Source organism: Andrena cerasifolii, chromosome 13 (genome assembly GCF_050908995.1).
Source record: "Andrena cerasifolii isolate SP2316 chromosome 13, iyAndCera1_principal, whole genome shotgun sequence".
NCBI lineage: Eukaryota > Metazoa > Arthropoda > Insecta > Hymenoptera > Andrenidae > Andrena > Andrena cerasifolii.
In genome coordinates this window covers 8,300,828-8,317,691 of record NC_135130.1, presented here as the reverse complement: position 1 = coordinate 8,317,691, position 16,864 = coordinate 8,300,828, and the positions used below count along the sequence as shown (strand labels likewise).

The 16,864-nt window shown below is 44.5% G+C and overlaps 5 protein-coding genes across 8 annotated transcripts; 3 read left to right on the top strand and 2 right to left on the bottom strand.

Moving 5' to 3' along the window:
* The first annotated feature begins 427 nt into the window (after positions 1-427).
* Yod1 (Yod1 deubiquitinase) lies at positions 428-3,383 on the top strand. The gene is made up of 3 exons (XM_076825809.1): positions 428-1,140; positions 1,257-1,573; positions 2,019-3,383. Exons 1-3 carry the CDS (start codon positions 744-746, stop codon positions 2,235-2,237), a joined length of 933 nt encoding a protein of 310 aa, XP_076681924.1. The 5' UTR covers positions 428-743; the 3' UTR covers positions 2,238-3,383.
* Positions 3,384-4,087: 704 nt separating this feature from the next.
* Lili (LMBR1-like protein lilipod) lies at positions 4,088-13,245 on the top strand. Its single transcript, XM_076825801.1, has 9 exons — positions 4,088-4,477; positions 9,116-9,380; positions 10,128-10,231; positions 10,309-10,435; positions 10,510-10,578; positions 10,660-10,789; positions 10,860-11,208; positions 11,274-11,505; positions 11,574-13,245. Exons 1-9 carry the CDS (start codon positions 4,418-4,420, stop codon positions 11,810-11,812), a joined length of 1,575 nt encoding a protein of 524 aa, XP_076681916.1. The 5' UTR covers positions 4,088-4,417; the 3' UTR covers positions 11,813-13,245.
* Positions 13,246-13,399: 154 nt separating this feature from the next.
* Positions 13,400-14,131, bottom strand: Tcs1 (Threonyl-carbamoyl synthesis 1). Its single transcript, XM_076825793.1, has one exon. It carries the CDS (start codon positions 14,129-14,131, stop codon positions 13,400-13,402), a length of 732 nt encoding a protein of 243 aa, XP_076681908.1.
* On the bottom strand, positions 14,040-14,743 carry Polr3k (RNA polymerase III subunit K). The gene is made up of 2 exons (XM_076825810.1): positions 14,261-14,743; positions 14,040-14,176 (listed from the first exon to the last, which is right to left on the bottom strand). The coding sequence occupies exon 1, from the start codon at positions 14,587-14,589 to the stop codon at positions 14,263-14,265; it is 327 nt and encodes a 108-aa protein (XP_076681925.1). The 5' UTR covers positions 14,590-14,743; the 3' UTR covers positions 14,040-14,176; positions 14,261-14,262.
* Mrpl39 (mitochondrial ribosomal protein L39) lies at positions 14,716-16,798 on the top strand. Of its 4 annotated transcripts, none has more exons than XM_076825807.1 (3): positions 14,716-14,735; positions 15,535-15,684; positions 15,754-16,798. In XM_076825807.1, the coding sequence occupies exons 2-3, from the start codon at positions 15,674-15,676 to the stop codon at positions 16,751-16,753; spliced, it is 1,011 nt and encodes a 336-aa protein (XP_076681922.1). In that variant the 5' UTR covers positions 14,716-14,735; positions 15,535-15,673; the 3' UTR covers positions 16,754-16,798. The 4 variants fall into 4 exon arrangements, with proteins under 4 accessions (XP_076681922.1, XP_076681921.1, XP_076681919.1 ...); XM_076825806.1 differs by lacking the exon at positions 14,716-14,735 and adding an exon at positions 15,208-15,389; XM_076825804.1 differs by lacking the exon at positions 14,716-14,735 and adding an exon at positions 15,208-15,399.
* Positions 16,799-16,864: the final 66 nt, after the last annotated feature.

Below are 16,864 nucleotides of genomic sequence, written 5' to 3'. Positions count from 1 at the left end.
TAATAACATTGGCTGAACGCCTAAATAGCGACAACCGCACATGCTGCGCAGGGCCCGATGTAGCTCTTCCGCCGCTCTGGGCAAAAATGATTTTTGCCGCCCTTTATATTTAATTGTAAAGTTTGATACTAAATTCAAACATATATTGTCTACATTTTTACCGCGTTTCAAAAAGTTTTATTTCTTTAATTGGTTTTTATTCATTTTAATTTTCTCTTTCTACCAATTTCGCCGACCCCAAATTTGCCGCCCTGCTCGCGCCCTCCTATATCGGGCCCTGATGCTGCGTTCAGGAACAGGACACTCACAGGCAGCCTGAATAATCGAACAATCTACTCCCTGTATTATCGACATTCTAGTGTCTAGTTTAAAAACCCGTAACGTTACCAACTGCACGGCAAGAATATACCTATGAAACACTCGCAGCAATGTTCATTGATAGAGACGTGAACGAAGATCGTTGCGTCCGCAAGTTACGTCTGTCGAAAGTACGATGATTAGTCGCGAGAGATAATTGCTATCAACAAAGAAGCGATTACAAAAAGCATGTGCTGCGTGTGAATCGCGAGGCGACGTCTCGTTCGTGATATGATCATCGTCTTAATAAAACCGAGCAAAATTCTGTTGTGGGGCTGTGTTAACAGCTGATCGAACGAGATACACACGGGATATAGGACTAAATTCTCGTCTAGTCAATTCAGTATATACCTATAGTACACACATATACATAAATCGCAGGAACGATGACTGGATTCGTGTTGAAGGTCAAAACGAAATCGGGTCAAAAGGTCGTGAGCGGACTGGTGCCCCAGGACAAGGTGTCCGAGTTGAAGACCAAACTGGTCGAGATAACGGGAATACCAGTCAGAGCCCTCCACGTTCTACGCGGTTTCCCACCCAAGGCGATTAATCTCGAGAACGATACTGCTACCGTAGAGGAGAGCGGCATCGTTTCAGGGGACACCCTGATCGTAGAGGAGAAGCCACCTCTGTACAACGGAGAACAAAGATCCGAGGACATCGGCAGGTCTCACATAGTCAGCGAAGAGAACTTCACAGACACGCCTGGCGTGCTGATGAAGAAAGTCGTGCCCGCTGACAACTCATGCTTGTTCACCAGCGTTGGTTACGTGCTCAATGGTACCTGCTATTATGTAAACTAAATTCCTTGTAAATAATGCACCAATGTTTCTGTCTATTTTATTCCTACACGCTCTGCGGTTTACATACCATTTAATCTCCTAGTAATATTCCAGGAAAGGTTGACCCTAGCTGCGCCAGTTTCATGAGGGAGATTATAGCGAACGCGGTAGCGGCTGATCCGGACGAATACTCGGAAGCTCTGCTGGGTAGACCCAACCCTGAATATTGTAAATGGATCTTGAAGTCTGACTCGTGGGGAGGAGCTATAGAGTTATCTATTTTATCGAGCTTCTACGGATTGGAGATAGCGGTGATCGATAGTATTAACGCCATAATCAACAGATTCGGGGAGGATCAGCATTACGCTCAAAGAGTTTTCCTGATATTCGACGGGATTCACTACGACCCTCTGTATTTAGAGCCGCTCGACGTGAGTGCATCAATGCGAATTAAGAGGTTATACCTAGTCAGGCGGCCGAAAAGAGGCGAATGTTTGTGAATTTTTTTTTTAAGAAGCGGAAGCATATATTCTTACAGAACTTTTTTCGCTTAAAAGAGCAACATTTAAAGAACATTTGGTAATTTTTTCGTAGAAAAATATTTACCGCGCCTCTTTTCAGCTGCCTGACTAGGTATAACCCCTTAAGGGGTCATATACGTTCCTCGGCGCTAAAACGTGGTCAATGTTTGCGAGTGATTCAGGGATAAACTATTAATCCGAATAAAACACGCAAAGAATTAAACCAATCGGATTAACAGTTTATCCCTGAATCACTCGCAAACATTGACCACGTTTTAGCGCCGAGAAACGTATAAGACCCCTTAATATCTGTGAATGTCGACAATAAGTTTGCCCTTTTCCTGTCCGCACGCAGGGCGGCAGCATTCAAACGATCTTCCCAACGGAGGACGAGAGGATATTACTGGAAGCTGCCGAGCTGGCGAGGGAAGTGAAGTCTAGTCGTCAGTTCACGGACGTTCAGAAATTCACGCTGATGTGCAACGACTGCAAGATGAAATTGAACGGACAGATCGCCGCCCAGCAGCACGCCAAGGAAACTGGGCATATGAACTTCGGAGAGGTGGCCGCGTAGCAGAGCAAATCTGTCCTCCAACTATCCATCACTTTTAATCGGACTGCTGTTTGAGAATCCTACTAAATTCAAGTCTCAAGCAGGATTTTCTACTTAAACGAGGCTTGTAAGCGAACTAGCTATTTAATACTTTGTTGTTAACGTAAGGTATATGCAGTGCACTATGAGGATTGTTTAGACATATATACACAGGTTCTTAATTTTGACTAAAGATCGAGCGGTTAGTCGCGCCGCGGCACAAATCGAGTCGCGATCGGCGGAAGGGAGCTTATATGGAAGTACTTTCCCGCGGCAAATATATTGAAAGTAACGGTGGAGCGTCGGAAATATGTAATACTCTTTAGCAAGATTAAAATCTGTGATATATAAGCGTGTTCGATTAAATTTGCCTAAACGGAATTCATAGCCTCCGCTGGCAGCGAACGTGTTCCACGCCCTAGAGACGTGAAATCTTAAAAGTTTATTGCGAGGCGCGGTTCACTTGGCTCCGCTGCGTCCACGGCGAATGGATTTAGCACTGTTAATAGCAGATTTTATATCGATAGCAAACCTAGCCCAGAACAAAGGAGAGAGGAAGAGAGCGAATCGCTGTCGGACACAAGAAGTAGTATCACATTTTTAAATCGATGAGATAGGCGTCACACGTACGAGAAATTTCAAGGCGTCGTCTTAAATGTTTGATCTCTATGCCTATGGTAGTTTAATTTACGGTCCAAATGTGTACACGATAGGAAAAGGAAGCATACAATTGTACAATGGAATAAAACAGATCAACTATTAAACCTATATTACACACGTAACGTTAGAATACTGTAATTAATTTGTTATCGAAGGTTTTCACTTTCATTGTAAAAGCACGAGGAGTTGCGACGGAGGAAATGGAAGGAGTTTGAGTTCTGCGACCGATTCTTTCCCTTTTTTTTTTACGTGCAAGAGCGTAGACGTTAGTATCGATATTATACACCGAGCATGTAACTAATCTATTGCGAACTTATTAGATCTGAGTAAAAGGAATTTGCAGTTGTTCGTTACTCAGGAAACTACTAATATAATAGAGTCTCATATATTTATATTTATATGATGGTACAGTGCATTTTGTAAGCTCCATTCTCTCGATGAAGTGAAATAAACGAGCTATTTACATTATTCCCTTTACTGATCATTTAGCGAAGCATATTCGCGCCGGTTTCGTCTTGTCCGTTACAAGATGGCTTCGCACGAGCCGAACCTACAGCTACCCTTTTAATATTACGCGATTGCATCTTTAATTCGGAATAATAACACTCACCAATATGTGTACCAAAAGACCAACGACCTGGGACTCATTAGCGATCTTAACGGCAGCTTGACAGGTATAATTAAACACAGTAAAGTTATAATAAAACCCACGAAGTCTATTACACTTCCCCATTTGAATCCGCGACGGAACTGAGGAGGAAGCTGTTGGGAGGGCGTCACGTGACCAGTTTGAACCTCGCATCGTTTGCGCGCGCTATTTGAATTGCGCGGTAAATCCTTTCTCTCGTATCTACTTATTCCTTTCTTCATCTGTTATTATCAACGACTCGATACTAATAATATAACAAAGCATCGCGTGACTAGATTCTTCGTTGTTTATTTTAACCATTCTTTCAGGTGTACTCATTCGCTCAATTATCCGCAGTCACAAAAATCCAACCCAGACCACGGAACATTGACCCCTCGTAATTCGTAAACGAGGCTCCAGATCGCGAAACGGTAAAGAACCTCTCCGTTTCTTTGATTTGCCGAGTTCCAGTTACCACGTGATTCTACGACACCTTGTATAAGAGCGTAGATGGCGCGGTGCTGCCGAAAGCACAAAACGAGCCACCGTTTTTAGTAATCTGCCAAGCGGAACGCGAGGGTCGGCAGTCGCGACGTTTGTTGTTACGTGACCGCACGCCACGGACAGGCGGCCGAACGGGAATGTGACTTGCCCATCTTTCTTTTCACAGAGAAATCAGAGTGTCAATTAGTGGCGATCGATCCTGAAGAGCGGGGCACCGTCCTCGTATAATGTGAGCGCGAGTGTCGCGCGATCCGTGGGCAATAAACGGGCATGGTGTGTCGCGGTGAAACAGCATCGATATAGAAAAATGTCTCAGCTGCCGATCGCGGTACATACGGCCGAAAGAAATCCGTTAACAAACAGGTGAAAAATGGAAGATGACGCGGACCTCAGGGAGCAATTGTTTCACAACACCGTACGGGAGAACATCGTGAGTAAATGCCCCATCGGGCCGCGAACCGATCCTCGCCTATCGACCGACCAATTCACCAGGGGTTCCTCGAGCCCCTTGAGACGTTCCTGGGAACGCCACGTTCCCTCGTGATTATATTCCGCTGCGAGCATTTAATTTTTAAACGGCACGAGTCCTCGGCCGGCCGTGATCTAAAAAACTCTTCCTCCCCGTTTCTAACCTTCAAATCATCGAGCTAACCTCTTTACATGTTACGATTACTCGTAACCGCGGTAATTCCCCTTCCTCCCCCCTCTCGGCTCCAAGGGGGAGAAGTTATAAATAACAGCTAAAAAAAGTTGGGAACGTAACTAAAATTAGCGAAAATATGGTTGTATCTTGTTGTCTCCCCTGCTCCCATGCGACACGGGTAATCTTTCCGGAGATAAGTCCGGATCGTTGATGCAAGATGATAAATGCAGGTTCATTCCGTTAATATCGATGCACTTTTGGACGCTCGATTACGCGGAGCGTGTCGCCGAGGATGGTATAGCGGGATGAAGGCGACACGCGATTATGTTGTGATCGCTCGTTCCTTTTGTGCCTTTGTGAAAAGTATCTGCGTAGATAGCACCGGCCGCAATAAGAACAATGAGCTACGTGGGCCTGGGCGTACATTCGCATTGACATCCAGCGATACGGGGCGTCTCTGCTTTTGAAAAATAACAGAGACACCTACTGATACCGCTATTGTTACGGTAAAACGACATTCCCTCGCAAAAACAATTCGGATAACTGAATCGTCGTACAACAGAAGTTTGCTGATTTTCCCCACCACCCAGAACTCTTCGAGAGGTCAAATGCTTGCTCGTTTATAAATCTCAAAGCAACGTTGCGGGAAGAGTAATTTAGTAACGCTAAAGCAAACGCACTTTCCATCGGTCACAAAGGAAATTCATCTGATTCGAATAAATACTTTAAGAATACCAGTTCCAGTATCTTTAAGGATTCCCTTTTAGCTAGCGCTATTATTCAGAGTCCCTGCCAAACCACTTCGCCAAAAATTTTTCGCTGTTCCAACGGGCACGATAATAGCAAAATATTTTCATTTCGCACGTTTACCTGGTCATTCCCGTACGAGAAGTTTACATTGCACAGCTGCCAAAACAGCAACGGTCGCGTGGACGTTAAGGAAATGGATACGCGCCTGTTTAACCGACTGACGTAAACGTTTAGTAACGTTACGCGCATTTCGTGACGCGATCGTGGTCGCGTCAAAAGCGGCAGATATCGTTCGGCCGGCTCCAGGGGCTATTCCAGCCTTGGCTCGCGCTCGCGGCCATTGTTCCACGGGCTTAATTGCTCGATCATTTGGCATTCCAGGCGCGAAAGAATCTTGGAACGGAAGACACGGTGTCTTCGCGATGTGCATATGCTTTCCCAATACTTTCACGGCAAAAGTCGTTGACCAGCCAGTACTTCTGATCCCTGACCGGTTTTTCCTTCCACCTTCGTTCAGCGCGCGGCAAAAAAAAGCCGTTTCCAACTGGGCACACTGCGTCTTCCAGCGATCGGAATCCAGCTCGCGCAAACCTGCCCGCTGCCTTTTCCAATATTTCCGAAGTGGAGTAAAAAAGTCGGACTTTAAGATCTCTTCCTCGTTCCTGTTCTTTACGTCGCCTAAGTTCGCACTCTCAAGAATATTTTCCTCACACACTGGCCCCAGATCTCTTAAAATACCCGAGCCAGGGCACCAAAGTAATTGAGCGCGAGCGTTCAACTTTAAGTTCTCGTAAATAAACGCTCAAGATTTTGAGCAAAAAATTCCCACGAGTCGGCTTGGAATCCGATCGACCAATGGAAGTGCCCCCTTAATCGGTAGTCGAGCGCTGCAAGCAGAGATGGTCGCTTAGAGCTGGCGAACGGTGCTCTTGATCTAGAAAGACTTAAGACGCATTCGTTGGGTCAGGGACACCTGTTTCCCATCGTGCAACGTGACTTTTCTTTTTCTTCGCAAACCTGATAGAATACAACGGCGAATGCAGTTCGAACTTTGCATAGCAAGATCTAGGGACAGCCGAGGGGAATATAGTATCGAGAAATCGCACTGCCAAGATTTATTCGAACAGGTTCGTTAGGCCATTTATTAACGTCAGGTTTTTGCGTATCGTCAGATTAATTTATTCGCCGGTTTCATCGCCAACTCGGGCGGATTTTCAACAGTTTGCTCTAACGCTTTTCTAGTCTCGAGTTCCCTAGGCACGCAACTCGACCGTAGGTAATCTCGATACCGATCGATTTCGTCAATTGTTATCGACGAGGTCAATTGATCGCGCCTACTAGACTCTAATCGCGGGCATTCGAGTGCTTCGTGTAATTGGACACCGTCGACTGGACCATTCCTACTCTCAGCTTTCAGACAAGCCCTGCCAACTAAAACGCTAACGAGTGCGGCGCTTAGAAATGGCAAACGGCGATCGCGAGTCCGCACTTGTCTGCCCGCGCGGCGTCGTCCCACTTCGTTCGCCCCGATTCTTATCTACCGTCGAACCGTTTCGACACGTATATATTACCGATCGAGATAAGAGATAGCCGCGAGGAACGGACGCGTAATTTAATCTCTAACAAAAGAGTCTTCGGCTGCCAGAGACTCATCTTGCAACTTTGAACTTCAGACAAAGTATAATCCGCACGGCAATATAAATCTCGAGGCGTGTTTATTGAGAAACCTTAACGATGCGGATTAATGATAATAAATGTCGATAATGCAGATTATCGGTATTACCGGTCAAAGACAAGGGAATATAAATCGAAATAGGATCGTACCCCACTCGATTGATTCTTCTGTTACCGATGTTGAAACCCATGCTCGATAAGTTATCGATATTGAGTCTCCCGGAAGCCAAGCTGAGTGACTCTATAAAGTAAAACCAATGAAACTTGATAAGTAGAGCACTAAGTACGTACTTAAGCGTACTTAAGTACTAAAATTTCGGAATGTAGGAAAGGTGCAGTTGATTAGATTGGTTTCCAAAGGACTCAACTTAACAGATAATCGTTAGAAAATTTTTGCTGCTAATACAGCATAATTCCCGTCGTCAATGGCCTGCTGCGTGCACGTTGTTTATGCGTCGTTCAAAAGGAAACGATGTATGCTTGTTACGTGATGTGCTTAGGGGAACAGGGTAGGACGGAACTGATAGTGATACATCCGCGTGTTGTAATTGAGACTTAAATTGCTATGGAGACTGCACCTTGCATAAACTATCGAATTCGACGGAAAGGGGGATGGTATACCTAACCTCCGGTGCCTAAAATATTAGCAAGGCATCTATCGGTCCCAAGGAATTGTAGAACTGCAATTATTCGCCGCAGATAATTTTGACCATTTTCTACCACGCTTCTTTTGAGATTGGAACTCGATGCGAGAGATGTTTCGCCTCTGTTGCAATTGTAATCGATGAAATACGAAGTTATAAGCATATCATTTCCTAGACAAACTGAAACTCTTGGGCGCAGACAATATTTGATTACCAACTGTAATCTTGGATCGATCGCAGAGTTCAACGTTAAAGGACAAAGTTGAGCCTGCCATTGTTTGTGTAACCTCGTAACAGCCTAGCGCACTTGTAAAGCATCGCATATCCCGTAATCGCTTGGAAAACGGTATTTTTGCTCTGTTCTGACATTCCGTGACTGTTTCATTAGGATCGAACTCAACACACGAGGATATAGAACGATCCTAGGTCTGATTTTAGACCAGGGCTTTAATAAATAATGGCAACTGCGCTCTCTAAGTATAGTGTCGACGTGTTCAGTTGCTTTGAATGGTCTACATTTATATTAACTTTTTAACTGCGCTTCTAACGGGGGTGGGTTCGTAGCTAATTTTCAAATTCTCGAAACTCGAATCTGAAACTTTGGAAACTTGCTGATTCGGTTTTTTTTTAAGTGGAACATCTCGATTTAAGAACTGAAGTGAACAAAATCCTTGGATAAATCTCTATCGACCATAGTTAAACAAAACATAGACAAAGATTTTATACCTTTTCTTATCTGGCTTTCGAGAATTTCGAATCACGAAAGAAGTGCAAAATCTCGAATCCTCGAAACTCGAAATTTTCTTGGGTTTCGAAGTTTCGAGGAACCCATCTCCATTTTTTACAGTGGATATTAATTCATGTTTTTGGCCGTTTTCCCCAAATTAGAAGAACTGTAAAGTAAGTGAAAATCCAATTTGGTTAAAAGACCCAGTGGCTGTAATATAAGTGATCAAATGGGTCAAAAAAGACCCAGGGCCTCCACTAATAAAAGGTGAACAACTGTATAAATAAAATTCTCGAACAAAACATACGTTACTTCACGATTATAGCACCGTGCCAGCGCTGGAAAGCTGTGATACATACTTTTCATTTGGAGGCACGCATCCATGATCGTTTAAGTTTTTTTCTTCACATTCCTTAAAGTAAAAATATAAATTCGTGGAAGCCAAGACTTGCACGTGCGAGTGTTACACGCTCGGGCAGTTTTCAGCAACAAGTAATCTCGGCTTCCCTTATCTCGCGACGATAAAAATCGAGTATCTTGTTTTTATGACAATCAGATGTACATAAGGGTCATCAGCCGTCGGTGATTTCGGCTGCAGGATTTCATCAGTAGAATGCCCACTGTTTCCAGATATTCCTCCTGCTGTTTCTGGTCCTTTATGTCTCGAGCTACGCGTTAATCGCGAGATTTCGCCGGAGGGACCGGGAGGACTACTTCTCCGTGGACGAGGATGAGGCGACCGTCTACAGGATCAGCCTCTGGCTGTGCACCGTCGCCCTGGCGGTCTCTGTCGGGGCAACCCTGCTGCTTCCAGTATCCATCGCGAGCAACGAAGTCCTCATTCTGTACCCCAACAGCTACTACGTCAAGTGGCTCAATAGCTCTCTCATCCAAGGTACGGAAACTGATCAAGGACTCGCATTAACCCTTCGTTATCACATGGGGTGTATCGCACCCCACGCAGTTTTTTTTCTTTGCCACTATTTCTATAAATTTTTAGACCTCAAATTGAAATTTTAATTTCTAGTAATTTATATTTTTATTTCTATAAATTTGTAGACCTTAATATCGAAATTTAGAAATTCGGTGAATATTAATTTCTAGTAATTTATATTCGTATTTCCATATATGTGGAGACCTTAATATCGAAATTTAAAAATTTGGTGAATTTTAATTTCTAATATCTATTTTTTTATTTCTATACATTTTTAGACCTCAATATTGAAAATTAAAAATTTGGTGAATTTGAATTTCTAGTAATTTCCATTTCTATTTTTATAAATTCTTAGACCTCAATATTGAAATTTAAAAATTTGGTGAATTTTAATTTCCAGTAATTTATATTTTTATTTCTATAAATTGTTGGACCTTAATATTGAAATCTACAAATTTTGTGAAATTTATAAAAGAAAGTCGCTTTTTCCACAACTATTTTTTCATTTATAAATTTCATCATTCAATAGATATTACGAATGTACACTTATCCCTGAAAAATTAAAACCTTCATAAATACGAAAATGGTAATTCAAAAATTCCCCTGGGGTGCAGTGAACCCCCCGCGACCAATTTCTAATTATAAGAATGCGTGACCACGAAAAGTTAAGAAAGTCTCAACGAACAATTCCCCGTTTCCTTTGCCTAGGTCTATGGAACCACGTGTTCCTCTTCTCAAACCTGTCTCTCTTCGTGTTCCTGCCGTTCGCCTACTTGTTCACGGAGTCAGAAGGATTCGTCGGATACAGGAAGGTAACCATCGTTCAGCCTTGATTAATCGTCTCCAAATGAAACACCTAAAACTGTACACTAATTAGTCTTGATCGCAGGGCGTAATGGCTAGAGTGTATGAGACTGTGACGGTCCTTTGTTTGCTGGGAACCCTTGTGTTAGGAATAACGTACGTTCTGTCTGCACTCATAGATTATCAGAAGTCCAGCCTGCACACATTGCTCAGTAAGCCAATAAAAATACTCACCGCTCTTACAATTGCATTGCGCAGATTATAACAAGCCTTCCTTATTTTCCAGACTTATGGAGTTATTATTTACCCTTCCTCTACTCCTGCGTCTCTTTCGTCGGCGTTGTTATGTTATTGCGTAAGTACCTCGCCGTTGTTCAGAACTGCCAACGTCACGCTCGAACAATGTCACAATGGGAGACTTGACACTTTGTTGCAGTATGCACACCGATGGGATTCGTGCGGCTGTTTGGGGTGGTCGGGTCGTTTCTTGTGAAACCACAGTTCCTAAAGAATTTAGACGAAGAATTTTTCGCGTACCGATTGGAGGAGGATTGTATTCAAAGAAGGTTAGTCGTACTCGTCCCCTTTCTCTCTTCCGACAGCACAGTTGTCTCACCAGTCTGTTGCAAAACGCAGGCTGCAGCACGCGAAGGCCACAGGAAAATCGTACGTTTCACCAGTGCCGATGTCCATACCAGCTTACGGTTCAGTGCTCGAGGACGATGAGCTTCTCAATGTGAATCCAAGTCTGATGTGCTTAAGGAACGGTGCTCTGCAGCGCGGCCTGTCCCAGCGATTAGAAGACGTCCAGAACCGAAGGAGGATACTGGACCAGCAGAGGCGGACCTGGTGGGTTCGACGCACCTTGCTCTATCCTCTGGCCATGCTAGCGTTACTCATGCTTTCCACTGCCACAGCCCTGCTAGCTGTTCAGAACACCATAGAGCTACTTATTGGCATAAAGGCGCTGCCTCTAAGCACCAGGGTTAGTCTCGCCTCGCCCCGCCCGCGGCAGAGTTAACTTAGCCTAACGATCCGCTCGACTTTCAGCAATTCACTCTGGGCATCAGTTCTTTGTCCAAGCTCGGCCCGATTGGGGCAACCGTGGAGGTGGCGGTGATCCTGTATTTAGCAGTGACAAGCGCGATAGGCCTGTACACTCTTCCAGGTGTTAGGAGCGTCCAGCCAAGGTTTCATTCCACGCCTCTCACGCACCTCATAGCAAATTGCGCCCTTCTACTCGTACTCAGCTCTGCGCTACCGCTGCTCTCGCGGATATTAGGTAAGTCTCGCGACTGAGACGCTAAGTACACCCTGCGTCTGTTTAATACCAACGCTATGCATCCCCAGGTATGACGAACTTCGACTTGCTCGGTGACTTCGGGCGCATCGAATGGCTGGGCAACTTCAAGCTAGTATTGTTCTATAATTTAATCTTCGCCACGGCCGCCATCGGCTGCCTGGCGACGAAGTTCACGGCCACCGTTCGCAAGGAGATCTACGCGAGGCTGAGGAGCAGCTTGATGGGGATCTTTCGGAGCGAGGGCAAGAAGGGCGCTGTGGGGATGTTTTCTACGAAAGACGATTAGACTGACTTGCGTCGCGAACAGGGGAGAATAGACATTTACAGTTTAGAATTAATGAGTAAGTAAAGACGACTAATTGTATTTGCATGGTAAATGATTGGAACCGCTGGTGTGTCGATTGTATGCTCGTGATGATAAAAGAAAAAAGAGTTCTATTTAAAACTGCAACCGCGGAGTGAGTTGGTACGTTTCGTCGGACTTTGAATGATATTCGAGAGGGCCAGTTAAGGAACACAGACCCGTGACAACCGCGCTGTGTCGCCACATCTATACGCGCGCGTTTCGCGTATAGTTATTATTATTTATTACACGATCGCTATTTTAGTAATTATTTATCGAAAGTATACGCGTACCAGAGTCCAACGCGGGCTGATCTACGGTAACTGATAGCAATCGGCAACGCAGTATTGTGTTAAAGACACGCGGAACACGTAAATTCTCAGCGTAGCGGATAAATGTATGTACAAACGGAAATAAAAATTCGGAAGTAAAATGCAAGGGAATGCGCCACTTGGTAGACGCTTTTAAAGTTTCAAAATTCTTTTTAAGTCATTAGTATATTTCTTCTAGCACGATTCAGTTAGCACCGTACGATGAATTGTAAATTTATTTAAAAGCAGAGAGGCGTTACGTTTCTTTTTAAACTGTTTATTGTTCTGTAATTGTGCGTCGCTGTCGGCGATCGAGAAACGTAAATGTGGGCTATTTGCCTCGCCTAAGACGCATCTCTTTTTATCGGATGAAGTCATTAGTAACTCTGCTAGGAATTACACGTGCATATGTACACGCGGAAGTACATTGCGCTGTGCTACGCCGTTGTCTCGGCGTATCAAAGGTGTTTAAATGCATTTCGTTCGTCACGTTTTTTTTTTTTTACCGAATTACTCGCGGTCGTATTCGGGGCAGCTTGCTGGAAATCTCAAATGTAATTGCACTTGAAATATAACGAATGTAACGACGCGCATTTTGCGGTGCATATAGACTGCATAACGATAACACGCGGCTCGTGAAATGTTATCACCTCGACTGACTTGACTCTTCTTAGTCCTGCACTGAAAGCTGGTGTTTTAAATTAAGTAAATTATTATTTATTTAGTTCTAAACGGTTAGCCCCGCGCCTCTGTTTAGCAAATACGTTAGAAATATTCGTATCTAATTTAGCGAGTAAAATGATAACATTTTACGACAATATTATGTGATATATATCTCGTCAAGAAGACAATACAAACGTTAGGACTTGCACAGGCAATGATGTACTCATCAGTGACTTCTTCATGCATGTAATCGGAGCGACACCTCAGGATAGAAAATGTCGCTCAAAGTTTGTTACTATAATGCCACCCCATGGACCTATTTGTAATAAATTAGAATCCTCGGCTAAGGATTCCCTGTACACACTGATAATTAAACGAATAAAAACAGAAACATACTTCGTATACCTTCGAACTCTTAATGTATTATTTACTGCTTCCGTAACTAAAGTTATCTAAATCCTAGAGGAATAAATTAATCATAAGCCGTGCTAACAGTCGCCGCTGCCTTATAAAAATACAAACGCGATTCGGACGCTGCGATGCGATTCACCAGCGTTTAATCCGAATCGAAGGGCTTTAGTCCATATCTGCGTAAAGCAGAGATAAGGGCGGACGCTCTGACCCCGGAACGCACGATTTTGTAACGATCTGGACAAGATAGATCGACTATCGTAGATCCCTTCCGCGACTGCGGGTACCTGCGATTCCTCATCGCTGGATCGTGAAATATTCCACCCAGCTGGGGCCACAGCTCCGCGAATTCATTCACAGCCAAGCAGCTCTGCTCGTTGCTTCTGTTTGCACTCGTCAGCGCTATAGGCCCGACTAAGTAAGCGATGTTGTTTATGAACCTGTACCTTGGAACCCTTATGCCTACAGTGTCGATGCCGGGATTCAAGGAAGGATTTAAAGCAGGCGTTCGTTTCAAGACGACTGTATATGGCCCGGGTAATATCGCTGGCAATAAATTGGGCGACAAGTGGTCTACGACGCCCCAGGTTCCTATGTCTTCCACCCCGCTAACGGAAATGCACAGAGGTTTGCTCTCGCTACGCCCCTTAATCTCGTACAGTCTCTGAATGGAATCTGTCTGCAACACGATGCCAGCGAGACCGTACACAGTGTCCGTCGGGATTGCAATGATTTTATTCTGCCGCAGCAGGTTCGCAGCTACCGCTAAGCTTCTCCTTCCTTTACAGACCCAATGGTTATTAGACGGATCGTTCGTTAATTCCAATTCCTCCGAGACTCCGTCAATGACCTCCTTCATTGGACCCAAGTGTTCCATCTCCAAGAATCTCCTCCGTCCGTAGTGCACGAAACGGGACTGTGTCTTTAAAACGGAAAGGTTTAAGCACCTCCGAGGATCGATGGTTAAAGTCTACGGCCTGATGTTATTCGGCAATTTATGGTATACCTTTACTCTCGCCAGTTGTGACCACATTGGGGATTGCAGCACTTGTAGAACGTAGTCATAGGCTCGTCGGCAGACCTCGTCTGGATCTGCATGAAATATGCCCGCGAGTGGGCACACTTCGGGCACCTCTCGTCCGTGGAGTCCACGTTCTCCCAGGCGGCGCTCCCACCCAGCACGTCGTCCACTTCCTTCAGCTTTGGATACGTGCGGCTGCTTACTCTTCTTGCGATGTTGAACACGTAAGGGCACGTGTTACACGCGAAACGCAGACCTGCCAGGGCTTCCTCCACTCGGAGCACGTTGCCGCAAGTCGGGCAAAACATTAACATCGTGCCGACGCAGGCGAGTCATTTGGGAAAGGAGGCGAATCCAATGCGGTTGTTAATTCTGCATATCTTGGTGGTCGATTATTCAGACGAAACGGATTAATCTTCGTTGACGATTAAGGTGATCGACTTTTTACGTCTGATGCAAGGTAAGCGGAGAGTTTCCCGATGTTATCTTATGACTACGTTCTACGGCCACGTGACTATTTGCCGCTTAATGCGTGCAAGGCTAAAAAATACAGCTCTGCAGGGTTGCCAGATCGCGTAGGAAAAGTAGCTCAAAAGCGCCAGAATTCAAATATCTTGAATGAAAAGGATGTTTATATATCTTCTGCATATTTTCTGCAACTGTTTTCTATATTTCTTTCAGATACAAGAAGAAGGCGCCACAATTAAATAAGCTAGGTTAGGTTTAGGTTTATTATTCTCTTATGAACCCTGTACTGATCGAAGAGCTAATTATATGGCTCTCAATTACAACAATTAACTGTTCCCATGTATAGAAATTGTTTCGCATAAAATAGAAGGTCCAATTTCGCGTTTAAATGGTATTCGAATTTTGTAGGGTTCACATGAATATTCGCCTTTACGTCGCGAAAAGTATAAACTGTCTTTAAGGCTGTTTCTAACGGTGAAACAGATCAGCTGTTTATAGCGGCTACTTTACCAAGATTCCGCATTTGTTTAATTAAAGATGATAAGAAGACCTGTCGAAATACACTGATAATCGTTTCGAAAGTAGTACATAAGTAACTGGTTCAAGTATACGAAACGCCATGAGCTTTATCCTCGGCCAGAGCTCGGTAAATTTAGGTAATCCGTAGGTCGTAGATGTGTCTAACCTGTAACTTTGATAACACATGAGAATTACTTGTGCTTAGACGAGCAAATGAACATAACGTTTAAACGACACACAGCGGTATTTGTAGCTAGCTTTATTTGTTCCAGATGCCCTTTAATTGTCAACTAACAGTTGCGACGTGAGGTAGAAACATTAAGTTTAACGGTACATGTAGTCCCCTTCCGCAAAGGGAAGTTGTCTTTGCGATACCTCTTTTCGGAAAGCTTATATCTTATACGCTCCAAGATGTTTCATAGGTACGCTTATAAATTCTTTGTGGAAGCACAGGATATCATAAACAGAATTAGTAAAATATTTTATTCAAGTTTCAGGTGCAGAAGCCTCTGCTTCGAGGCTTTCAAGCTACAAACAGCAAGCATGCAATCGAGATACACAAGCATGCTGTCAAATGCCGAAGCCAAGGAGAGGCGGAATTTGCTGTTCGAAGAAGAGAAACGAAAACAGATCTCTGCTCTAGGAAGAATAGAGAAGATAGAAGTTAAATATCAGTCTCCCGTGGACGAGGTTACTCTTGTGATGAACAAGTGCCTGTCGACGCCAGCTGACTGCGCGAAACACATCAAGGAAGGTGTTACGAAAGTTTCAGCCCTCGCCTTGGTCGACGAAGCGCCGTGGGACATGCATAAACCTCTAACATCCGACTGCACGCTGAGGCTGCTGAACTTGCTCAGTCCTATGAACAATATAGTGAACACCGCATTTTGGCGAACGTGTTCGCTGCTATTAGGCGCCGTTATAGACTCCGCGTTTAAGTCGGAGGTAAACGTACACTTGTACAGTTTCCCGGTGCCGAACATAAAGTCGGGGAGCTTTGTGTACGACGCGTACATAGACTTACCCGACTGGAAACCCAGCAACATAGAAATGCGCGCGATGTCCGCCCAGTTCATCAAGCTGTGCAATCAGGAGCTGCCGATCGAGAGGCTGCAGACCACAGAAAGCGTAGCTCTGGACATGTTCCAGGACAATCCGTTTAAGTCTCAGCAGATACCAGATATCGCGAGAGCTAACGACGAGAAGATTACGCTGTACAGAGTGGGAGATCACATAGACATTAGCAAGGGACCGATGGTAGGCAACACGCATCTAATCGGCCGCTGCACGGTCGCGTCCGTGCATAAACTTGCCGAGGGGGACAATCTCTACAGATTCCAAGGCATAGCGCTTCCCAAAGGGATTCTCGTCAACCATTTCGCGTACGGCATATTGGAGAAGCGCGCCAAGAAGTTGAACAACGCAGCGTGGATACCGCAATCGATCGTAGACAGCGTGGAAGCTCCTGCGAAAATGTCTCTTACCACTTAATTTTGATACTTGGAAGGTATAGTGTAAATAAAAGTGTGTACTCCGCATACGCCTTCTTTATTCTCTATTAATAACTACTATTAAATATCTCGCCTCGTATGTATATCTAAC

Coding starts and splice junctions, on each gene's coding strand:
- Yod1 (XM_076825809.1), top strand. CDS start 744: ATGACTGGATTCGTGTTGAAGGTCAAAACGAAATCGGGTCAAAAGGTC. Junction 1,141..1,256: donor CGTTGGTTACGTGCTCAATG/GTACCTGCTATT, acceptor GTAATATTCCAG/GAAAGGTTGACCCTAGCTGC. Junction 1,574..2,018: donor TGTATTTAGAGCCGCTCGAC/GTGAGTGCATCA, acceptor GTCCGCACGCAG/GGCGGCAGCATTCAAACGAT.
- Lili (XM_076825801.1), top strand. CDS start 4,418: ATGGAAGATGACGCGGACCTCAGGGAGCAATTGTTTCACAACACCGTA. Junction 4,478..9,115: donor ACACCGTACGGGAGAACATC/GTGAGTAAATGC, acceptor CACTGTTTCCAG/ATATTCCTCCTGCTGTTTCT. Junction 10,790..10,859: donor GAGGATTGTATTCAAAGAAG/GTTAGTCGTACT, acceptor TGCAAAACGCAG/GCTGCAGCACGCGAAGGCCA.
- Tcs1 (XM_076825793.1), bottom strand. CDS start 14,131: ATGGAACACTTGGGTCCAATGAAGGAGGTCATTGACGGAGTCTCGGAG.
- Polr3k (XM_076825810.1), bottom strand. CDS start 14,589: ATGTTAATGTTTTGCCCGACTTGCGGCAACGTGCTCCGAGTGGAGGAA.